The sequence below is a fragment of the Aythya ferina genome, assembly GCF_964211825.1.
Source record: "Aythya ferina genome assembly, chromosome: 13".
NCBI lineage: Eukaryota > Metazoa > Chordata > Aves > Anseriformes > Anatidae > Aythya > Aythya ferina.
This window is the reverse complement of record NC_140311.1, coordinates 10388746-10413893: the sequence shown is the minus strand read 5'-3', so window position 1 is coordinate 10413893 and position 25148 is coordinate 10388746. Positions and strand designations below refer to the sequence as shown.

General features: G+C 47.6%; 1 protein-coding gene across 6 annotated transcripts in view; it reads left to right on the top strand.

Annotated features, from left to right (window-relative positions):
• The window catches only part of LOC311444157 (gamma-aminobutyric acid receptor subunit alpha-3-like), a 91856-nt gene that overhangs the window by 38004 nt on the left and 28704 nt on the right, over positions 1-25148 (top strand). For all 6 annotated transcript variants that reach the window (XM_084535108.1, XM_084535110.1, XM_084535111.1 and 3 more), the window contains one exon: positions 23438-23505. In XM_084535108.1, the coding sequence (XP_084391234.1) occupies positions 23438-23505 (68 nt within the window). The remainder of the gene's footprint in view (positions 1-23437; positions 23506-25148) is intronic.

Here is a 25148-nt window from a genome sequence, read left to right as displayed (position 1 = left end):
GCAGAGAGGTCTCTGCTTTGAACCCAGAGCTCGCCTTGCTTGTGAGGGTTGGAGGCAGGAGATGTGGCCAGGAGGAATAGGTAGAAATGGCAGACAAAGGGAGAGGCATCCTATAGCTGAAAATAAAGGGTGCTCAGGGAGTGGGATGTGAGTGATGAGGCACTGGGTGATCCACTGAGAACGATGCACAGAAAACCCTTTATGCTCCTGTGCTGCTTTCTGCAAGGAGTGATGTGCAACCCTTACACAGCCAGATGGATACCTGGCACCATGAGAGGGGATGTAGTGCTTGTGGTTGGGTGGTTTGGGGTTCAGCGATGATCCCTGTGCAGCTCTCACCTCCTGCAGCCTTATTTCCTAACTGGTGGAGTTTGGGTATGCTGTGTTGTAACCTAAACACACCTACCTTGTGTGTGTCTAGCTCTTTGCAAAGCAGGGTAGGGATTTCTCTTCTCTCAGCCAGAGGATCTCTGCTTTGGAGAGGGTGTCAGTGTCTGCGGTGTTTGGTGTGAGGCTGAGGTCCTGAGAACATGTGGAGCAGCGCTGGACAAAATCTCCATACTGGTGACCAGGGAAGCCTCGACTCTAGAAAGCTGTTGGCCTTTTCCAGGGGCTGCCAAGGAGGAAAAGGTTCTGCCACAAGGAGAGAGTGGCTGGTCATTTTCTTGGAAAAGATAGGCTTCAAACGTTCTAGATGAGCCAGTTTCTTTGCTGCAATTAAACGGCAATTTGTAGCAGCTGAGCTGCTACTGATGATTGTTGTTCCTTCTGGATGCAGCATCACCTGCAGCATAACTCTCAGTATTTGCCTGAAAAGCTTCCACATCTTTCTGGGGCCTGCAAATGGCTGGCCTGGTCCTGCTGGAGGAGCAATGGCAGGACAAGCATCCTGCTGCCCTGTGTCCCAGTGCTGTGACAAGGGTTAGGAGCCTTCTGAAGATCGTGGGGTTTACCAGGACCAGCAAACATGGGCAACTGGATTAAAGCAATGCACCTGCAAGGAGAACAAGGCATGTGGCCCCCTTGGTCCCTTCTCTCTTGGGGACAGGGCACGGCACCCCTTCCTTGGCCTCAGGGTTGGCAGCGAGTGGGTCCCCCAGCAGAGGGGAAGCCCCACGTTGTGTCTTCACATCTGGGTATACCAGGATGAGAGAGTAGCCTGGGCTCATGGCTGCCGCCTTTTCCTTTTTCTCACCTCCACCAGGCTGCTTTTCATGGCACTGTGTCAGCATTTCCCTGCCCTTGCTGGGCTCAGCACAGACACCCTTTGGGTAAGGCAGGATTTGGGCTCTGCCAGTAGGACTCAGATCAGGGCTGCCCACCACGGGCCTCTGGTGCCTTTTATCTGGGTTTGTTTCGTCAGCTCTGCCCTGTGAGTGGTTTTGATCTGTAGCCACCTGTTAATATTTATCCTGCTGATGTATTCCCTTTATTCTTCTGTAACTGAAGTGCACTTCAACTGTTTTTTTTTTTCCTGTTTTCTTTCCGTGGTGTGGTGTCTTCTCTTCTTTTGATGATGGTGTAGTTTGCATGACGGCCTCTAAGCAAGCAAGAAACATCTGGATCCATGTTCTGCCACCTGTGTTTCCCTGATTCAAGTGCTGACAGCCAAAAAGTTTTGGTCTTGGGTTGAGAGTGGCTCTCTTTAGGTTGAGAGACACCTGAGTGACGTTTGGTGCTCAGTGTGTTGCATCCTCATGCCTCTGTTATTTTGTCCTGACCTGCAGGTAGGAGCTTGTCAGCTGTGTGACCATCAAAGAGGAGGGGTTGAGACAGAGTAGGAAAATTCCCAAACTGCTCCTTGTTGATGCAGAGCTGATCCCCAGTAACCAAGGCCCTCTGGCTCCTCTGCTCACCAGGATGCTGTCTTTTCACCTGTGTTGTGAACTTACATACGGTTTGCATCATAAACAGTTTCCTGATCTGCTGTTTGTGCAAGAGAAACACCAGATGACAAACCCAGTGTGTTTCGTTGTGATTTCCAGGATTTCAGGACTGTGTTTACCCTGTTTTTCTCTCCAAGTGTTCACCTCTCCGAACTTCTCATCTTTTCTCTCTGATCTGACTTCATGCCTTGCACTGATTACTCCAGGGAGGAATTGGATTTTCTCTAAGAAAGAGTCAATGTCTTATCTCAGATTTTTGTCTTTGGCTGAGATTCCTTGATGAGTTTTAATTTGAAGCCAAGGCATAGCCTGAACAGCAATTTCTTCTATTTACCTTTCTGGGCAATGGGGACCCTGCTCTGTCTTGTCGAACTTCTGAAGTTAAGATCTATGAACAAATACAAAAAAAAAGAAAGGTTGTCTTCCCCTCGAGTGCAGTTCTCTGAAGGCAGCTTTGCTGTGGATTTGCGCAGCCCCTGATGCTCTCCTTTCTCATGTAGAAATCCCTGGTGCTGCTGCTTAAATCCACAGAGCAGAGGGAGAGGGAGCTCCGCGCGTAAAGGCATGTACACATCAGAGGGCGAGTGAGGAGTACAGGCTTGACAGCTACGCCTAAGGGTGAAAGTCTTCTTTTAAATAAGTTATGAATTTGCTTAGGGCAACAAGCTTGTATCAGAGCTTCAGGGATATCACAAACATTCTGGAGGGGTCAGAAATCCGTTGTGAAAAGATTGATCATTTCTAGCATGAAATGGCACCTGAGCCTCAGGTCAGCGCCGTGTCCCTCAGGACCATCAGAGCCATCGCCAGGTGGAGGGGACAAGCACGGCATCAGGTCCCTGAAGGAGCTGTGCAGCCGAAGCTGAGCATCGTAGTGAAGCTGTCCTTGGGCTCCTGGGTTCTCCGGAGGGGAAATAACCAAGTCCTTGGGCTGCAGGGACTGGGGAGGGAAAGATGTTTATCACTCTGCTTTGTGTGCCGCTCTTTAGGTAGTGCCTTAGCTTGCTGTGTGTTTTCAGTGAGGAGTCCATCCCACTAACCCCTCCATATATCCATGTATGTGGGCAAGAAGAAAGATTTCCACAAAGGGTGAGAGTTTTATAGGAGGATGAACCCCTATGGAGGACTTCTAATGCCAGAAATTTGTACTGGAGTAACTCAGAGCTTCAGTCCTACATCAGGCACCTGCACCGAGCCATTGCCAACGTCAGGCAGCTCATCCCTGCCCTGAGGGAAGCTGGTGGGTATGTGCTGGAGACAGGATGATGCTATTTGTTTGTAATGACTCCGGAAGGCGTGAGCCGACATTTAAGCATGTTGAACATGTGTTAGATGGCTCTAAGAACATTAGTAGATGGTGTTATAGATGGCCATAAACTGCCTGCAAGGATGTCTTTATTGATCTGTTGGACTATGGCAGCAAGTCATTTATTTGAATTTCCATCCGTTTAGTCAAATGTAAAGGATTTATAATGTGTCTTTAATTCAGAGTGTGAAGTAAGGTTTTCTATTAGGTATTACTGGGTTTAAAAACAACTTTAATTGTTTTATTCAGGGAAGCCGATGGAGAAACAACTGGTCAAATATTGAGAAAACAGCAGGTATTTTATTCATTGAGCTAGAAAATAGTATGTCTGCAGCCATTCATGTACCTATACAGAGGCACTGATGGCGTCTGTTGGAGGATGTTTTGTCATTGATTGTGTTGGTGGATTTCAGACTGGTTCCATCTGGAAGGAGAGATCAAATCACATCTATGTGGGCCTCCTGTGGCGGGGGGATTAACGCTGCTGATTCAGACCAGTTTGTGGTAATGCTGTTTCATTTATTTAAAGGTTATTGTTGGATTAAATAAAAGTATTGGAACGGTCGTGAGGCTCTGGAAGATGCAGGGGACTTTGGGGAGCGCATTGCTGTTAAGGCTGTGCAGGCTGAATGGTACAGGGTCCCTTGGCCAAACACTGCTAAAAGTCAGAGTGAAATTCTCACCTTGTTGAGGGTAAATGGCAAGCCTTACGGACTCTGGTGGGGCCAAGAATGTAATGATTTGTCTGTGCATACTAACCTGTAGTTTACTTTAAAAGCGTGTCTCTGAAAGACATACAGTTAATATTCTTTTTTTTTTTTTTTTTTTAAGCATGTTTTGTGGAGTACTGGGAATTACAAGCACAGAGTATAGCCTAGAGAGTTTTCAATCTACAATTTGCATTGTGAGAAAGGGACAGCCTGTTCACTTTACCTTTTGGGAGAACATAATTCAAACCAAAACGATGAGAACAACAGGCTTGGAAAAAACAAGTGATTTTTTTCCCAAGCCTACTGGAAGATCCTATTTCTGACAAAGTTCAGACTGAATCAGTGGATGGGATGATTCATGACTGGAGGAAAATAAATTGAGAATTCTGCAGACACTATTTCAACCCTGTAAAAGTCATTTCAGGTGCCTCTTTTCTAGAGGATCAGTTGCAATTCTGATAGAAGAAACTTGTCAAGGAAAGGAGCTGATGACCATAAAGAAGACACTGCAATTTGCAAAGGGGTAGGAGGCAAAGGCTTTGCACAAGGCTTACTGCACCCATCTGAACTCTTGTCAAGGAAGTTATTTGTATCCATACAGACCAGATAAGGTTTTTGCAGTCCTGAATTCCTATTTACATGCAGACACATTGCCTGTAGAGCTGTGAGTGTCACTTTAGCCAGATAAAGCCCCTGTCATGCAAAAAATGAAGGTGCAAACTTCTCTTTCCACAAGTTGCCCTTTCTGTAAAGGGACTGTGTGTATGTGTGAATTGAATTACAGGTATTTGTTTGAACGATTAGAGCCCTTTCTGTTGGACAGATTCACCTGTTCACATGTTGAGAATTTGGTAAAGTCTTTTCCTAGGAAGGGGTTCTTTCTGCTTGTAGAAGGGTTAAAGAACGAAAGCATGAAACCTTGTCTCTTCTTTCCTCATTGATCTTGCTGTCATTATGAGAGAGGCTTTCTGATTGCTTCCCTTTGTCATGTAACACTAATACCATTAAGTCCACTTTGGCAAAGAAAGGTAAGCATAATTAATTTGCAAATCAGGAAAGTAGATGTGATTTCTGTACAAATGAGATGGGCCTGAACTGCAGAAGGCACTGCCTGGGCATGGGCATAGTGCAGGTGGGACCAGGGGTTTGCAGGTGCCTGTGACTATGTGTGGAGAGAGTTGCTTGAGCCAGGTGAAGGTATTTTAAGCCTCTGCCTCCAACTGGTCTTTTTTTTTTTTTTTTTTTTTTTTTGTGAGCTGCAGCTCTATCAGAATTATTATTTTGATGCACGATGCATTAAAAAGGGAAAGAATAAAACCCCTGAACCCTATCCTGACTGATTTGTTCCCAGAAAGATGTTTAATTTTGTATGTACAATTGAAAGGGGCTAAATATAGCTGTATTAATATTTATGGGCCTTCTGTTGGAGTCAATACAAGAGTTGCTGTTCAAGGCAATTAAGCTTTACCTTTTCACATCCAGGATTTCAGTGTTTAGAGATGACATTAGTTGTGTGACCTGCATCCAAGAGCGAATAAACTAAAAGCATGCCATTATCTGTTGAATATGATACCCTATATTTAATGCTGTTTGCTGACAGGCAGTTTGTCTCCAGCAAGGATGATCTCCCAGAAGAAGGACTGCTGCTTTAACAGGGGCGAAATCAGAGAGATCGGAGGGCTCGGAGGTTTGCAGGAGAGCTGTCCATGTAGCAGATGTGGTTTTGGAGGAACTAAGTGACTAGATTATCTCATGGGACTAAGTGAGTAGACTGTCTCATGCCCACCTCTGCCCCAGCAGTAGCTGCTGGGATGAGGGGAAGGAGTTGTGGTGGTTCTTCATGGGCTGTGTTCATCTTTGTGTCATCTCCAGCCTGGAGCTGGGCCATAGGAAACGTGACTGTCACTAGCTCATGAGGATGTGTACAGGGCAGGAATGCTCTCTGCACCTTTTTCTTGGTCTTAGACTTTCTGTGCACATCTCTGGGGCTAGTCACAATCTTCATGTCATTAAAGCCCAGGGAAAGCAAATCCTGTCCAGAGATCTGAGCTGCTGTAGGGAACGTGTGCACAGGGAATTAGGTCGAGGCTGTAACGATGAAAACAAGTCAGTTTGTGTTAATAACAAAGGCAAAATGATGATGCATTTGATTTCTAAAGCACTGCCTTTCAAGAGAAGGGTATCACTAGGATAACATGACAGGAGTCCTGGCAGCGCTTGAATTGCCCTGCATTGCCGCTTTTTGGAAGCCACAGCTCCTCACTGCTCCAGTTAACAATGAAGCTGTTAGAAGCTGTAAAATCTCTTGCTGATAAGGGCTGTCTGAATCCTGCCTTTCTACTAAATTTGATCAGTGTGTCAGACTTTACTTTCTTCCGTCTGGACACTAATAGCTGCCTTTGAGGAGAACTGCAGAGAAGAGCCTTGGTCACTGCTGCTGTCCTGGCTCTGCAGGCAATGAGGGCCAAATCCAGAGCAGATGTTTCCCTCAGAGGCTGCAGAAGGGAGATCCTCTCCGTGAGGGTGAGCCTGGTGCTCAGATCTTCTCCTGGGACTCATATCCCATGCATTTCAAAGCTTTGTGTGGGTGTATTTCAGTCCTTTCACTGGCCTGTTAGATATTTTGGTTGGTGGAAGCTCCTTAATCTCCTTCAATAAGCATCAGGAAAAAGCATTTCCCATGGTGTCCATTTATTTGCTTTTGGAGCGCATGAGGTTCTTAAACAGTGAGAGAAAAGCAGAAATCAGATGGTGCACATCCGGAGGTTGCCACATACTCTTAGGGGCTGGAAGTGAGGTTTGAACTCCAGGTGGACATCTGAATTCTGCTGTGGTGCTGGGGTTGCAGTGAGCCCAGCAGACTCCTATTTCCAATTACAGATGACAGCATCCTTGCCAAAAGGTGTTGGCCAGAGAGCAAGGGATTGTTCCTTGGTGTGCTTGAGAGTGAGCCAGCGCAGGGCCATGTCCCACCTCGCGTTATTCCTGAGCGTCCTGACCAAGGGCAAGCCAAGCTGTATAGCTTGGAACAAGGAAATTGCACAAGTTAAATTTAAAAAACTCATTTAGCTAAAGCAGCACAAGTCCCCATGAATATTTATCCGGTGTTATGGAAGCATGTGGACTCCCACCTACTTTATTAAATTGATTTCCAATAAAAACGCCAGTGGAAGACATTTGATTAATGGCTGGTGGGATGGTACAATTAACATGAAGTCTGGAGTCAGCAAGAAGTGTCCCCTGGGCCTGTGTGTCCCTTCTGGAAGCTGGGCTAAGAAAACATGTAGAAACTTCTCTGAGGGACGACGGGACTGTTTATCTGCATGGTGTCTGCAATGGGGTGAACAGGAGGTGCAGCTTTGGTGCTCTTTGGCTTGTGTGCAGGTTCATTGAGGGCCAGTGTCTTGGCCTTGAAGCTGTTGCTCCCAGTTCTCTGCCTTATTCTGTGTTTTCCATGCAGGCTGCACCTGAGAATCAGGCAGAGCAGCGAGCTTTAGTGATCACGTAGGGTTTGAGTGAGACTCCCTGGGCCTTTGCATTTAAACATGCCTGGGATTAGCTCCATCAGCCTCCGGATCCGCTCAGCTCCCAGCAATTAGCTTGCTTGGATTTGTCTCCTGAAGGAAGGCAATTTGAAGCTGTGATGTTACAGCTCTATTAGGGAGCACTAGCATGGTTTCCAGCCGGGGCTGGCGCTGCCTCTCTCTGATCTGGTGGGAGAGGTTCAACACGGCACAAGGGAGGTACCCAGGCAGCAGCACTGCCACCAGCTCCTCTCCCCTCTCCTATCCCTACCCCAGTGGGACAGGGATACCCCAGAGGCCCTGCAGGTACCTCCAGAGTGTGTGGAACTGGGCAGGCACCCCCCAGGCTAACAGAGAGCTGGGCTGAGCCTGGGCATGAGGAGCAAAGGGAACAAGGAATTGAGGGAGAAGAGGAAAAAAATGCAAAAGAGTATCTTCTAACTAATATTTATGTGGCAGAAAAAAAGGGAGAGTTCTGGCTGAAGACAGAGGCTGAGAAAAGGCAGCTTGGCAGCCAGCATATTCTGGAGACAGCTTCTCCTCTGTAGGCTGTGAATTGCCTAAGAAACGTGTCAGCAAAGCACACTTGTACGCTCTGACTCTAATAAATATATATTTGAGAGACATTTCTTCAAAACTTCTGCTAGGAGATGTCTAATTCCGAAGGGATGGGATGAAAGATGACATCTAAATGGAAGCAGGGAGTTGCCATGGGAACTGGAATGCTTTGAGTGCATGTCGCTGAAACAAGAAAACATTCCCCCCAGCAAAGGAAATTAAAAATCACATCTGGAGGTATCTGCCCTCTGCTCATCTCTGATGGGAGTGTCAGAGTACGGTGCAGCATGTCGTAATTCATGTAGTGGGTAGGACAGAGAACTTGCTATTTATTGCCTTGTGTAAGTGGTAAACGAAGAGCCTCCCTGTCCGTGGGACAAACAACGCTATTAGCTGGAAACTGCTGTGGAGTGAAAGATTTACAGTCATCATAGAACTTACTCCAAGAAGGTTTTCTTCATGTGGGGATGAAGCAGCAGCCCGAGCACACAAACAAGCCTGCTGTGGAGCACCTCAGTGCTCCTTGCACAGGCAGCACTGGGAGGCAGTGGGCTGGACTCCAGCATCAGGGAAAAAGCTCCAGTGAGCAGCGCAAAGCAGTGCGAATTAGAGATTATTTGCACTGCATATCGGCGTTGCTGCAAACTAAATGAGCAGTGACCATGCAGCCAAGTGACCCATGCATCACGGCCGGGAGACAGCTCGGTGGAGGCCTTGGCTGTGTGCACAGCCCAGCTTTCCAAATGGCACAGAAAGCATCGGGGTGCGCGCAGACAGGAGCGCGCCGTCTGCCATTGCCCTGGGGGTGGTGATGGATGCCAGTGGTGTCACCAGAGGCACGCCGCTGCAGGAGCTGATAAAGTTCTCCTGCTGATGGACATGCCAGGCAGGAGCTAGCAGGCGAGATAAGGGAACCGGTGTGCAAATTACTGTGTTGCTCCCTGCTACGGTTTTCTTGTATCTTCGTCTCACTACCTGGCATTGGCCTCAGGGGACAGGCTTGAGAATTAAATGGACTCTTGCTCTCAGCTGTACAGCAAGCCCCAGGAGCCGCCTTTATTTTTATGTTTTTAACTTCTTTTTGCATGCTACTGTCCATCATGCAGCCTGGCAGTCCCCAGCCTTCAGAGCAGTCTGGGACACAGTACATCCAGAGGCATGGGAAGGTGGTGCTGAGGCTGAGAGACAGGGAAACTGAGGCACAGCAGAGCTGCACTGTGCTCTCAGGGCAGGTTGGCGCTGATGAGGTTGGAGCTCAGGGCTCAGCCTGCAATCCACATGCTCTAGTGGGCTTGTTTATTCTGTCTTTCTCTGCAATGACATAAAATTAATGTAATGCAGCAAGTCTCTCTGATTTTTCTTGCATTTCCCCGCTTGTTTTCCAGTGTTTCAGTGATTTTCTATGTATCAATGATTATCAGGTTAGAAACAGCAGTTTTGTATTGCACCCTAGTGTTATCTTTTCTCCTGGAGATCTGCCTTGAGCTCTGATGAATTACAGAGCTCTGTAATTGCTTTACAAAGCGAAGGATTTTGCTGGCAATGATCTGTAGCTTTGCAGCTCCTATTCAAGCATGTGAGTGGCCTGTTGGGACTTCAGAGGTGATAGTTTGTGTTAAAGAAAGATTCACTGAGACCGAGTTAGGAAGGGAGTGTGTGATAACCTGCCAGGGCTGGTCTGCACGCTCCCTGATGGAGGAACCCGAGCTGTGTCTGCACGGGGGTTGTCTTCCCCAAGCGCCTCTGGCTTAGCTGTCATGGGCAGACATCAATACTGAGTACGCTTAATTATGTATGCTAATTTATATTCACACATCTTCTCATCGTATTTATAATATATAACAAACATGTTTACGTAGCATCTCTTCCATTACCACAGGGTCTCAAAGAGCTGTAGCTCTCAAAGCACGCTCGCACATACGTATTCTTCCTCTGTCTTTACAGCATCTGAGGGTGTCCTAAGTCCTTAAAATAGTAACTACAGTAGCTTTGTTCATTCTTTTTTTCATCTCTGTCTGTAGCAAAAATAGCTCAACTAATTTGTAGTCTCTGTTTGTAGTCTGGATGTGTGAGAACGAGGGGTGTGTGTGAAGCCTCCATGACTGCACATCCTCGCGCAGTTGCTGCTTCTGACTCTCTCATCTCCTCTGCCTGGACTTTGTTTATCAATAGCTTGCACCACATACTGCTTTTAGCCTCTGGATGTGTATTTAATGTCACTCACTTAACCCAGTAATAAGAATATGTGTATGTCTGCATGGAGCAATGAGGGAAAGCTAAATTAAATTACCTGAGCTGTAAGCATGGTTTTGTTGAGTCGTGTGGTAGATTCTTTTTTTTTTTCTCCTGGGCTCCTAATGGGGCGAGGCTTATGTCTTTCCTTCTGCCTTTTGTATTCTAAAAGCTCTTGAGCTGGTTTCCTGATCTGAACAAAGGCTGACTGAAAAGTGGATATCAAAGATTTTAAGTCCCTGCAAGATTTGTGAAATTATGCAGACGAGTGGGAAAAGATCTAAAGTAGAGAGAGGGTTGCTGGGTGAGATCAACTGGTGTTAGGCATCAGGAAAAAACAGGCAGGAAAAGCTGATCTGCAGGCAAGCAAGGTTTGTTGGTCCCACCGCTGGTGGAGCAGAATTGCTCCTAGGCTGGTTGGAGCCCCTGTCTGTTCGGGGAGGCTGCTGGAGCTTCTCCAAACTCTGCAGCCAACATTGCACAGGTACAGGGAGAGCTCAGAGCCACGAGCATTTGGAGACCACTTGGTGATTTCTGTCCCGAAGACTGAGCTGATCCTCCCCACATAGCCTGAGGAGTTTGATCCCCAGGTGGCAGCAGGGGTTGCTTGGGAATGAGACAACCACCTAGGCATGGTGGTGTCATTAATCCCGGACAAGCCATGCTCAAGGGGTGACTGGGTCACTTCTTGGTCCCATGTCTAGCTCCTGCAGAGGACACTAGGTGCAGCTGGGTCACAAAGCTGCCTACACCATGAGCTGTGTGTGACAGGACATAAATCTCTTTGTTGCATCAGCTCTCCTCTGGCCCTGCTAAGCAGGAGAGCCAGGGCAGCAGGCTGTCTCCTTGAGGGATGTGACAGGCACCACCTTGCTTCATCTGGGCTGAAAAACTGAACGCTTGTAATTGCAGGCTGCGCTGGCTTCATTGTTGTCTGTTTCTTGAGAGGTTCCCTGAAATTCTTCTTAACTTCTTGCCCCTCCTGTGCTGAAATATCTAAGCTGGGGGGTAGAAAGGAGAGAACGCTGCTGGCAGTGGCACCACGTGCAGATCTGTGCTTACAGATGCAGTGGTTTGTCTCGAGCCTGGCTGGAGGACGTGCAGCTGCCATCGCACCCGGGCACAATTTGTCACCGCAGCTCAGGGAGCAGCATCTTTGTAAGGAGATGTGCAGGAACTGCTGGTGGTCCCGGGGGATTCGAGCAACAGCTGTGGGTGATAAGGCATCCCTGTGAGAAGATGCCTCGGCACCCCAGGACAGAGGGACAGGCCTGATGTTTTCAAGGAGAGCAGCAATTTTTCTCGTTTTCTCTACAATTGCAGTGCCTTTTTGATCACAAGGCTTCAGAAGACCCTGGGAGCGTAATGGAGGGGTGTCAGATCTGTTACGCAGGCTGTTATCTCAGCTTGGTGAGACGGGGAGACCACTTCTGAAAACAAGCAAATAGCTGAGCAAAACTGCATTAAATAAATAGTTCATGACATATAGGCAGAGCCAGATACGGATCTGATCCAAAGGTCTCATTGGCAATCCCCTGCAGGCTCTTACTCACCCCTGCTTTTGCTGAGATAAGGCATTTGTTTCAGACATTTATATTGTGTCTTTCCTTGCTCTGTGGTTTATTCTGCAGGGTACAAATTTCCCCATGCTCGGTCCTTGGCTGACCCACTCTCAGTGGACAAGCATCCCATTATCTTTAACCCCATGCCCACTTGCTTTTTGCAGGTGGGAGCATGAGGCTAAGTCCAGCCTTGATCAGCAGGACCCTACTCACCCTCATGTCCCCCCCTGCTCACTAGAGAGAGGCAGATGCCACCAGAGGGTGTGAGGTCTGGGTGGCCTTCAGGATTACCATCCCTCCATGGACAACACGGAGTCAGCAGGGTCTCTGTTGTCTCTTGATGTTGTCTCCTCCACCCAAGTGAGATTTCCTGTGCGTCTGATGGTGTTTTAGGTAGCTCAGGGAATTAAACTTGACGCTGCTGTTAGCTCTGTCCGGTCAGCAAAGCACGGGCCAGCTGCCAGCCCTGCTGGTGACACTCTTGGCTGTGATGGCTGCTGTTCTGCATGGGCTGTGCAGGCTGTGTGCTGTGCTGCTGAGCACCTTGCTGATTTCAGACGGCTCAATTCTATTGAACGTCTCCTGTGATGTTCTTGTAAGAGATAATAAACCTGCCCCATCCTCTCCATATCCCTCTGTGACCCATTGCTGGCTATGGCCAGTGTTGGTGTCTGCTGGGCTCTGCAGGCAGTGGGAGGGAGCCCCAGGGGACCTGCCCTGGGCTGAGGCTAAAACTGAAAGGAAATTAAATCCCTGCAGTGGGAGACTGAGAAAACGAAGTCTGAGACACCCAAAAAGTTTGCGTGCAGCTGCAAAAATTAGATAGTGTGGCAAGTGACTGGGGGAAGGCAGGCAGTGGGGGCTGGCTGTACAAACTCCTCTTCTGTGGTTCCCTTCCTGAGGATGTTGTGGTGGCTCTGATGCCCCATCCTGTCCCATATGCTCACTCTGGATTGCCTGATGTGGGACAGCTGTGCTGTGTCCCCTCTCTCTGCATGGTGATGCTGCCCTCGCCACAGGCTGGTGGGAGTCCCTCCTGGAGGATTTTGTGTGTTTGAGGGGACACTGCACAGGTACTTGGAGGAAGATCACTGAATAAGGGACCTCATCAAGCTGAGAAAGTCTTGAGCCAAGGATAAATGCAGCCTAGGAGAGCATTAAGGGGCATTGCCAGCCTGTCACTACTTTTCAGGTTGTGGCAGTTCGTAGGAGCCTGGTGCAGAAACATCAGCATCCAGACACTGCTCTGGAGCGGATTTAGGGTTCATACCCCTGGGTGCTGCAGAGCAGGGACAGCACCATCCTCCTCTCCAGCCCCATCCGTGCCATCATGCTCAGAAACACGGCTACCGCCAGGCTCGCAGCCTCTGCAGCCCATGGAGATCCCCGTCCCCTCGCTCACCCAGCTCGGCTGCGAGACAGGGCTGCGAGCCTCCCCTACGTCAGCGCCGCAGCCAGGAATCCCCGGCACGGAGCCGCAGCAGCTTTGCTTTGCCCCTGTTTCAGCAGCACGCAGCAGCAGGGAACCTCCAGTGCTTCTGCGAGCCTGCGGCACAGCCTCTGGGAAGCCCCGGCTGGGAAAACGTGACCGCGTTCGGCACACCCGCAAACCTCAAGAGCTGAAACACAACCGACCGAGTCGATTATATTCCGGCCCAGAATCTTAAATAAACAGCGCTTGATGAGTGCAGCGGGATGTTTAATAAGAGCTTTCTCGGTCTCCCCCGCCCCGTGCCCCCCTGCCTCCTGTAATCACTTGTCGAGGCAGCCCTGCAATCGACAGCCGGGCTGGGAGAGGCGGCGTAATTTGTATTCCAGCACCGCCGCTGCTTCCAAGAAGAGAGTAAAAATAGCACTCGGTCGTTTTGTAAATAATAACGATCTCCTCGCAGGCCTAGGGAGTCATGAGCACTTAAAAGGGGGATTGGAGGAAGGGGGGTTCTGCCTCTCCGCTTGCAGAGGACTGCAGGGAGCCAGCGCCAGCAGGAGGGGACAGGGGACTCTGGGCAGCAGCAGAGGATAGGGGGGAGTGTGTACTGTGAAATGGGAACCCCAAAGCACCCCCGCAGCAGCCTGCACGTGAAAGGGAGGCAACCCACCCTGCTGGCATGGGGTGGCAGAATCCAGCCCTCTGTGCAATGCTAATAGGGATATTTATTGCCTGCACAAGCAGCTAGATGCGGTGTGGCAAATTCCTGGAGAAGGAGAGGAGCAGCTTTTAAGGAGCAGGCAGGTGTAGGGAATGCCATGGTAACACTGTGGGAAGGGATGTTGCAGCTTTTGTTTTACATTTGCATTGCAGATCTGTCTGGCAGTGGGGGATTTCTGCAGCAGGAACAAGCACGGTGCTCGGCAGGCAGGGGCCAGGCTTTGTGCCCTGTGAGCAAAGGGGCAGCTCCGAGGGACCTGCAGAGCCTCACTCCTGCTCACACACTTTTGGAAACCCAGGTGTGCCAAGGCTTGGGAATAAGCCGAGCCTACAAGTGGGCAAAGGCACAAACAAGGGAACCAGCCTTGAACGGCTTGGGAACAGGATACACCACCTGGGTATTGTTATAAATTAGACCACACAATTTACTGGTCTATTGAAATTATTTTATTAATCAAGTAAGCAGACACAAGCAAAACAGCGCTGGGCGGCTGGGGAGTCTCCGCTCCGCAACAGCACGCAACTTCCCTTTCCAGTGTTGCTGTTTTATAGCAGTTGAATTCCGGCTTATCAGGACTTGTTGAACTGGCTGAGGCTGCGCAGTGTATTGTTGAGAGGGGGGGTCGTTATTCCTCTGCTTTGTGTTCAGGTGGGGGTAGTGAAGCAGCAAAAAGGATGTCTTGTGATAAGGAATTTCACAGAGTCTGGTTTAACTCAAGGATGTTCACCTAACACACCCTCCTGCTTCCTCCCTTATCAAGGCCATTAAATTTTACAACCTTCTCTCCCCAGCAGATTCTCCAAATTCCTCAAAGACAATGAACAAACCCCCACTAATTTATCACAATCCCTCCTTTTTCTTTTTCAAACATATTTTGTTCATTGAATTTTTGCAATATCTGCTTATTGAGCATCAAAGTTTCTGCGTTGTCCTCCTCCTGCTCAAGAGATTCATACTTAGCACGCACAAGCATAAGATGAGCAGCTTCTAATGGACTTTTCACAATTGCAATTACTTGATTGAATATACATGGTCCAAAAGTCAGCGTTAATATAAGTAACAACAAGGGGGCCCTGCTATGGTTGATAGCAGGGTAGTAAGCCAAGGTGAGTAATTAAACCAGGATTCATACCAATTCTGATGAGCCTCATTTTCCCTTTTGCGTTTTTCTAATCCTTCCCGCAATTTAGTCATTGTATCCCTTACCACCCCAGTATGATCTTTACCAGATGGTATTCAGCCACTGTGTGATGGGTATACATATACTCTTCAGTGTGGTATAGAATCCTTGGTATAATGACCACCTGTACACAAAAATCATGAGATATGCTAAACAATTTTAAAGATAGGCAAGGAGTGACTCCCAACAATGAACATACCCACCTAGTATTATTTGCAGGAATTAACCATTTGTGTGTTTGGTCCATTTTTTCAGTGGCATGGCATAGATCATTTTTATCTCTTGGAACTGTGCCGATACATCTACCTTTTCCCGTAACTTGAGTCAAAGTTATCCCGATTTCCTGACTCCAATTGCACTTGGAAGAATTTGAATATGGGGGCTTAACACTTACACATAGCCAGTACCCTTCGGTTATCTCCTTGGGTACAACCCCTTTCTTTTTTTCACAATGCTTGGAAGCAGTGTGGGAAAGGATAACTCTGTCAACTTATTAGAAAACACTGTAGTAGGTTGGGCAGTCCCAGGTATATTTACAGTCTGGACAACCAAACCTTCCCCTAGTAACTCTTTATTAGGCCCGACTACCTTGGAAGTCTCGGGTTTTCCCTTCTTTATTAGGATGAGTCCTCCCCTATCTGTTCCGTGTTCGTAAAATCTGACATTTTTCCTAGTACCCAGCTAGTATCGTCCGAGTTTGTTATATTTATATATAGAACCTTGCAAATTTCTTTATTTCCGTGGAAGGTTCCTGTATACCCTATACCATGGCCTCACCACCTGTAACGGGGATCCAATTGTCGGTTACAACTTTGCAGCCCATATCCCACTTGTAAGAATTTATCCCGACCAGCCCCAAGTGTCCAGTCTGTAGCAATGGTTTCACACCCCCGGTATGCACAGTAATACACGTTCAGGCATTTACAGTACCCCTTTCCCGGGTTAGAACTTGGGCAGAAATAAAATCCCATATATTCCCAGCATCGGGGCCTCGAGATCAGCTGACATAGTGTAGAAGTAAAGCTTGGCCCCCCCCCGATGTTATCTGGGTTGCAATAACCTGTTGATCTTCGAATCAACTTAAAGTCCATTTAAAAGGTTGGTGGGAGTGGTGTTGAGTCGCTATGCAGGATGAAATCAGTGCGAGAACCCCCAAATACCGATAGGAATGGCTGAGGCCCATTTCTTTCCCCACTTATTCACTCCTCTGCCTCACTCGTCAGTTGGGTTGCAGCCAACTACGAGGTTTTAGTTCTTCTCGGCAGCAGTAGTGTTCTTCAGGGGAGAGCCTCTACCTTAACCCACGGTACCTATCGAGTTTGTCGCAATGTGAGCTCCAGGTCTTTGTTTCCTGGAGCGATCTCCCACTTCTCGTCACAGATGGGTCCTTTAACACGGCTGGCATGTGTCCATCCTTTCTCCGCAGTCCAAAGGGCTGTTTCTGTAGTAAGCAAAACAACATAGGGGCCTTCCCCATTGTGGTGTTAAAAAGAGTCTCTTTCAAAGTCTTCATTAGAATTGAGGGTGATCAAGTGGCAATTCCAAGTCATAGGGCATACCATATAGCATTTCAAAAGGAGAAATTCCTACATCAGTTCTGGGCTGCATCCATATGTTTAACAGTGCAAGGGGTAAGCATTTTACCCAAGAAGCCTTAATTTCCAGCATAAGTTTTGTTAGTTGTTTCTTAATTTCACCATTCATTCGCTCTACCTTTCCAGAAGAAGAGGGGTGCCAGGGGCTGTGAAAATCCCACTCAATCTCTAAGGCCTGCTTTAATCCTTGCAGTAAAGCTTTACACTCATTCAGTCACATGGTCAATTAGGACAAACAAGTAACTCAGTAAAGTCTACCTGTATACTTTGGAAAGGTCAAAGCCCTGGCTCCCGTCCCCCTCTAGATAGGTTACAGAAGACCTTTTTATTTACCTTTTGACATATAGTACATCCTCTGCATGTGTGCTTCCCTAAAGTATATATTTCTACACAGACATGCTTTCTTAGCACAACATCACACATTGCTTGCACCTCCCAATGACTCTTCTGATGTAAAACAGTTAATATTTGCCTCATTATCACTTTATTCAGCATTTCACTCCCATTGGGGAGTATCCATTTTCCTTAAAATGATCCACATATTTGTAAGATTAATACCTCCTTGGGAGGTTGTAATTGCTCCAAAACCTTTTTTAGAATTTACCCAAATAGATAGGTGGCCCTGTAAACCCCTGAGGTAAAATTGTCCACCTATATTGTTGCTTCCACCCCCATTTCAGAGTCTTTCCAGTCAGAGGTGAATATACGTTTGCTCTCAGGGCCTGAGAGCACTCCATTAATAACACTGTTATTCCAGTCTAACAATTTACTATTTGAATGCCCAATTTAATCATCAAATCCCTTCCCAACAAGTTAGTTTCTGCCTTGGATACATACAATAATTGCCCAGTGATCATTTTATCCCCTGGTCTCAGCTTAGTATTCCCCAAAAGTGGCACTGTTATCCCAGTACCTTCTACCCCCATCACATTTAGGGTTTCATTAGTTAATTTAATCCCTGAAGCTTTACAAGTCAGTAATGACTTAGCTGCCCCAGTGTATTGGGTTTGCTGGCAAGGTTCGGGGGGGGGTGGGAGTGGGAAACTGCAGTGGCAGCCCCCGTGAGAAAAACCCAGAAACCTCCCCGTGGTAGGTAAGGGACAATTTCATCTGGCCCCAAAGGGGCCCACTGCTGCCCAGAGCCAAGCCATAGCAACACAGTCCGTGCCTCTGTGAGAGCACATCCACGAAAACAAACAGACAAACAAACGAACAAAACCCTGCTGCTCAACAGCAGTTGGGAGAGCGAGAAACCCCCCCGCAGACACCAAAGTCAGTGCAGAAGGAGGGGGAGGAGGCGCTCCAGGCGCTGGAGCTGAAGCCCCCCTGCGGCTGCTGGAGAGGCCCCTGGTGGAGCAGGCTGTTCCCCCCCTCCCCGATGCTTGGGAAACTGAACAAACATCACAGCAAATATGCAAATATACCAAAACTTCTAGACTGTTACTTAGATAATGCCTACATCACCTTTCCCTGCTCATTCAATTTCAAACAGCTCTGTTAAATACTACATGCCACACCTTTAACACCTTCAGCAACCCTTTTAACACTTCCTTTATCTTTCTCAAGCCCGTACTTTTCTAATACCAACACCAAAGGCTCAGTCAGAGTCCAACTTAATTCCATACCTTTTCCCTCCAAGATACTGAAACAACATATCAATCAATATACCATATTTCATCCCATTTTCCTTCTTTCCACAAAAAACAACATTAACTGTAATATGGTGTTATAATTAATAGTTCCATTTAGGGGCCACTCCGCTCCATCCTCTAGTTTATAAAGTGGCCACCATTGATTACAATATTTGATAAGAGTTCTTTTACTTTCTGTACACTCTCACCCCACTATATCCCTCCAATGTGTTAGTATACACCCTAGGGGGCTTTTCCTCGAGGTTTCTTTGCTTTGAACATTTCCTATTGTAATCTACAGTGGTTAATATTCCACTGTTTTCCTAGAAGCTCTTTACTAGTCAATCCCAATCCCTCCAAAATTCACAATATATAGATACACAAATAAAATCAAACCACTGTAAATTAACTGCCTGTTGACAATTACACTGAGGACATTTAAACCTGATGAGCCGATAATATGTATGGGCAAATTTTGTTCCCTTAGACATACACCTCAATGGCAGTTCTTATATTTACATATTTACATATTAACATATGAATAAAAGAATACTTTAACAAAAATGCCCGGGCTTTTATATATACAATATACAATGTACAGTTATTATTCCAGTTAGAATTATTCCTCAGCAGCTGCAAACACTATGCCAGTTGCCATTAAAGCTTGCTTACCCTCCTCCTGTCCTTTTCTTAAAATCTCGGACATCCCCAGAGTTAATGGGGATGGCCACATATTCCATTCCTGGCTGGGGTCCCCCCATCGCTATTTCTCGTAGAGGATATAATCCCTCCCTTAAAGCAGATTTCTGATTTCTTGCCCTGCTTCTGGTTACTGGCCCCTGTGTTTCATGATCCGATTCCGATTCTCCTGGATTAGCTAATTCGGGGAGTCCATTAAGGACAGGAGCCGTTGGTGTGGGCGGTGGAATATAGGGCGGGGGTGATGTCAGGACTTCCAAGTCCTTTCTCTTTTTATCCCGCCCTCCTTTTTCTTTTAGAGGATATAGATGCGTCCTCGTATCTGAATTTATCCAGAGGTGCGCATACTCACTTTCTTCCAGACTAAAGGGTTCCTTTGACTTTACATAAATATTTAGGCCTGACAAACCCAATCTTCAAAAGACCCAAATACAGGCCAGTAAAGGTGGTCTCCTCGAATCTGTTTACCACCCCAAACTTCAACACAATAATGTATCATTTTTACTTTATTCCTTCCCCGCCTAAAAGGGGAATCCTCCCAATTTTTAATCATTAATCCCGGGGTAACCTAACATCAGACGTTACCCCACCCATGGGACCAGAAGGCTTACTCTTCTTCTGTCCCATCTTCCAGAGTGCCCTCACACGCACACACACATGCTCCCCCTTTTCGTGGCCCAGTCCCTCGCGGGATGTGGGAACCGCACTACCGAGGGGTCCGCTCTCGCTTCGTCCGCAATTGGACGTCTCAGTTGTCACACTCTGGGAAACCCAACCCCAACCGAACGGAACACCGGCCTATACTTACCCACCCCGTGGGTCTTCGTTCGGGCTTCGTGCACAAAGGTTGCCTGGGGTTTACCGGTTTTATTTGCTTGTGTCTAATTTTGGGTTCGTCGGTGAAGGGTTTGATTGAAAGTAGTCCTAGCGAAGGCCGCTGAAATCAGCGGGGCGCCCCCTCCGAAGGTCTTTCAATCAGATTGCCTTCATCCGAGTCACGGCACCAAATTGTTATAAATTAGACCACACAATTTACTGGTCTATTGAAATTATTTTATTAATCAAGTAAGCAGACACAAGCAAAACAGCGCTGGGCGGCTGGGGAGTCTCCGCTCCGCAACAGCACGCAACTTCCCTTTCCAGTGTTGCTGTTTTATAGCAGTTGAATTCCGGCTTATCAGGACTTGTTGAACTGGCTGAGGCTGCGCAGTGTATTGTTGAGAGGGGGGGTCGTTATTCCTCTGCTTTGTGTTCAGGTGGGGGTAGTGAAGCAGCAAAAAGGATGTCTTGTGATAAGGAATTTCACAGAGTCTGGTTTAACTCAAGGATGTTCACCTAACACACCCTCCTGCTTCCTCCCTTATCAAGGCCATTAAATTTTACAACCTTCTCTCCCCAGCAGATTCTCCAAATTCCTCAAAGACAATGAACAAACCCCCACTAATTTATCACAGGTATCTAAACTCTGCCAATGTTCAAATGCTGAACCTGAAAATCCCTTGTTCTTCTTGTTTCATATCTGCTTCGAGGCATTTTCTTTCATTCCCAGTCCCCAGGTGTCAGCTGCAGGGCCATCATGGGGCTTGGCCGTGGGGCTTGAGGGTGCGAGTGCCAAGAGGCACAGCGCACCCTGTGCTGGGCAGTGGTGCGGCCCCCAGGGTTCTGCTCTGTGCTCTGCTCCAGCTTCCCACCTGAGCCAATCCTCTCCTTTTTTTTTTTTTTTTTGTTTCCCCAGCGATAAAATAGGGCTGGCAGCATCTACCTGCCTCCCAGCGGGCTTGAAGGCTCAATTCACCCTGCATATAAAAAACTTCAAGCGGTAAGGAATAGCAGTGCTAGGAAAGGAAAAACACCACTTAACGTTCTGCAGCAGGCCCAGGGAATGCACCTAACTACAGCACAGCCCTTAGTTATCACATCTTTGGTGGGAATTGCAAAAAGCAGCCAGGCTGGGGATTAGGGTGTCCCTGAACTGAGGCAGGTGATGCTCTTCTCTCTGCTGCCGCAAAATAAGTGAGGTTTCCCCTTGTTGGGGCTGAGGGGGGAACATGCTAGGGCAAGGAGGAGAGGCTGGCTGAGCAGCTCCCCATCGCTGCAGCAGAAGGCATCACCATCATGGGCTGAGGTGCTCAGAGCAGTGTGGGAGCTCCTGGGTTGCAGCACCACTCAGGAAGGGGAGCTCTGCTGGTGTTTTACCGATCTCAGGATTTCCCTGCTCTGTTGAAATCCCTGCTTGCTCAGGGACGATTTAATTTCAGAAATCCCTCTGGATCCCGGCCAGTCCATGCCCTGCTTTAGGAGCACATATTAATGGGGAAGTTCTGTGAGGCTTTTGCCACAAAGGGTGCAGGCATCCTGCTGGGCAGGAGAACATCCGTGACAGTCTGGGTGAGCTGTCTGTCTGTCTGTCAGTCCTAGGTAATGTTTTTTTTTTTTTTTTTTAACACAAGATCTTAATAAATATCATCTTAGATTGGGTTTGCCAGATTGATGGGGTGGGAAAGGGTCTGTGGGCTCTGTGACAGCCAGGTTACAGTATGATAAGGACATCATCATCGTATGTAAAGGTGCCCCAAACTAGTCCTGCCTTTTCACCTCATTGTTGCTCCCCAAATCCCTTCCACAGAGCTTGGATCCTGAGGGTCCCTTTGTAGAGTGGGGGTCCTTTCACCTCTCTGCCCAGCTCAGTTCCCCTTGGCTGCATGGGCAGCCATGGGTCTGCTCTGAGAGCCGTGACTACAAATTATTTATTGTAGATAAGCTGAATGCTAGGAAGGGAGGAGGGGACGGGAGGGGAGAGAGATCGAGTTTTCTCTAAAATATAATTAGTTTTCTCGCTGCATGTGTTAAAGAGCCTTGCTTCACTAGAGTTTTCTTCTGTGTATCTCATTTGAGGACTTGCTTGGTGGGAGATGGAGAGAATACCCTGAGTCTTACAGAAGTAGCTCATTTTGCTCAGGATGCTGTCTCATTGCTTTCTGAGTGTTTCAGAAAGTGTACCACATACATATTTCTCTTTAACCTTCTTTTTATCACATCGAGACAAGATCAAGGGTTACTTATATAGCACAGCAATATCAGCCACAGGCTGCATCAGATGCTTTCCAGCCATAATAACTAAGGACATGTATATGTATATTTTAGCCATTAAGGAGAAAACTCTGCCAGAATGCATTATCTTATTTTTGGATACAAAACTTTGAAGCATAAGACTAAGCTTCGTAATACTGCAAAATAACTGTCAGGGGATGGAAGGATTTCCATAACTGAATTGAGCAATGGGCCATCCAGGCTACCTGCGAACTGCTGCGGTGGCCAGAATGGGATACTACAGATAAAACATGAGCTCTTACTTGTGGCTCTAATTTGATTATTCAAAAAGCAGCTCCGAGCCAGCTAATGCCACACAAAAGGAGCACAATTGCATGATCTATCCCTAAAGCAATGGGGATTTATGGTAGCATAGTGCTAAGCTCATCTCATTCATCATTTTGCAGCATAACCCAGTGGGCAGAGAGCGTGGGGCTGTAAACCTGGAAAATGACCCACTCTCTGTGCCTTCATTTCCCTGCAAACAGAGATATTTTGGGGGGGAAACACACTGAGATCATAATGAAGGAAGCTAGAATGAGAGCTGTGTGTGCTGTTTTGGCCATGTTCTGGGCAGCACTTTGGTCCGTCTCCACCTGAATGCATATGAGTAAGATTGCCCTGAGTTTCAGGGCTCTGGGCAGGAACTGGGGCTCAGGGCTCTTGCTGGGCAGTGTCTGGAGGTCAGCACCCATGGGGGCAGTGTGTGTCGGCATGTTGGTGTTTGTGTGATGCACGGGAGCAGCAGCTTTGCAACAGCAGCTGCTCATCAGGAAAACAAGCGCAATGGGAGTAAAAGGCAATCAGAATATTGATTCTTTTTATGTACAGATAAGCCTGGAGCTGTAACAAAACCAGGGTTTCCTAAAACCAGTGGAACATTGCTAGGCTATTTATCAGGCTGGGAGACACAAAGGGATTGCAGATTAAAAGGAGTTTCAGAACATCAGGGCTTTACCTCTACATTGAAAATGTGTGGATCTGCACCACGTTATGTACTGCATAGCTGTATGCATTTTGCAAATACACGTCGTCTGTCTGCGTGGGACCTACTCATCCTTGGTGTAAAAGTGGAAAGCAGCAGAGCTGCTCAGAGATGAATTTGCCCAATTACAAGTGATAAAATCAGCCCTTGTTCAGGGTACAGCAGAAAGTGTGATGCCAGCTCACCAAGGGCTTCACTAGGGTGGCATTTGTCATGAAAGTGCACCGTGTCAAAACCTTTCCTGGATAAATGAATTCTGTTCTCTAATTACTTTTTAAACATGCCCTTCCTCCTCCCCCCCATCCCCCCCCTTTTTTTTTTCATTCCAGACAGCGTAACTGAAGTCAAGACAGACATTTATGTGACAAGTTTTGGCCCCGTCTCGGACACAGACATGGTAAGTGCTGCTGGCTGGTTGCCTCACATGGTTTGTCCCATCAGATGTTGATAATGGCAAATGCAAACTTGAAGAGCTGATGTCATTGCACTATTCAAGAACACTGCAAGGGTCTTTTTATCTCCTGTAAACACAGTTTTCTTCAGCCTGACGGTGTGCGGAGGAAGGAAGGTGCTCCATGTGAAGAAGGGAGGATGCCAGAACCTTGCTTGTTTTGATGGCAATGCCAGGAGAGAACAGGTTCCACCAAGAAATGGTCCTTAGTGCTTGAACCAGAAAGGAGGCAAAATAGGAAAAAGACCGAACTGATTGCAGTATTTTGACATGTTCAGGGAAAATTATTAATGAAAAGGCCTGAGGTCTGAATCTAGGCTTGTATTCCCACAACAGTTTGTCTTCTAATTAAAACAGGACTGTGGAGCATAATTAATAGTGAGCTTTCTCCACAGTGCTTCTTGCAGCTTGTACTCCACACGCACCCAGCCGCTCAGGGAGGAGCTGGCTGTTGGTGGCTGCCCAACATTTCGGGGCTGCCCCACGAGGACGGTCTCAGGCTTGGTGCTGAGCCACTTCTGCACGCTGGTCCCAGAGGGACTTGGTGCTGGGGTGACCCAGGTGGGAGGTGGGCAGCGCTGAGACTGGGGGGAGCCCACCACAGGAGGGGGAGCAGACAGTGCTCTCAACAGCTAGGGCAAGTAGAAGCAATGTCCTGCAGCTCTTGGAGCCCCTCGGAAGCCAGGAGGGTTTCATTTTCTGCGCCCACAAGGTTGTGAACCTGGGGCTTCCCTCACTGACTGTCCGGTGCTAGGAAGTGGAGGAGCTAGTGGAGGATTACATCTCGTTGCAGTGCTAGCCCCACCGCACAGCCTCATGTGGCTTTGGAAGGAGCACTCCTTCCAGGGTGAGAAGTTAATGTCAATGTAGCCGAGAGTATTAATCTCATCTGAGTTCTCTCTCTATCTCACTTGCTTTTCTACTGCAGCGGAGACCCATAATATATTCAGCAATCTCAGCCCTTGGGGAGTATCTGATAATTACTTCCAAGGTGGAGCATATTTGATTAAGGGAGCGTGTATAATGAACTGTGAAGAAGAAATATGAGGTATTGGAAAGAGGAAGGTATTCTCTGCAATGTGATTTGACAAAATGAATTTAAAATTAGGAAGACAGTTAAAGAATAATAAATTATTTCCCCCTTGCATGCTTTAGGTCCGTGTATTTTGCAAATGCATAGCGAATGTGTTTTAGCGTGCCATTCCGGTGTTAAATGCACTCGGATGTGTGAGAGAGAAACCCCATCTCCTAGGGAAGCGTGGGGAGAGCCTGCTCCTCTGCGGTGGTTCCTTTCATCTCGGAGTGGGGAAGTCCCTCCCTCCCTGCTCGCATCTGCCTGCTGATCTGGCTCCTGTCCCTCCCACAGCCCTTCCTCACTGCCATGGAGAGCTGCTTGTGCGTCCTGGTGCAGGCAGAGGCTGTGATGATGGTGATGGAGCAGAGGCAGGTAAAGCTGCTGTGCAGCATGGAGGAGAGCAGCTGCTTACAGAGCACGGAGGAGGACATGAGCGCCTTCTCCCTGAGATGCTCCAAGGGCCTTCTAGACTCAGTTTGGTTAGGAAAGAGCCTGATGGGACCTGACATGTTCC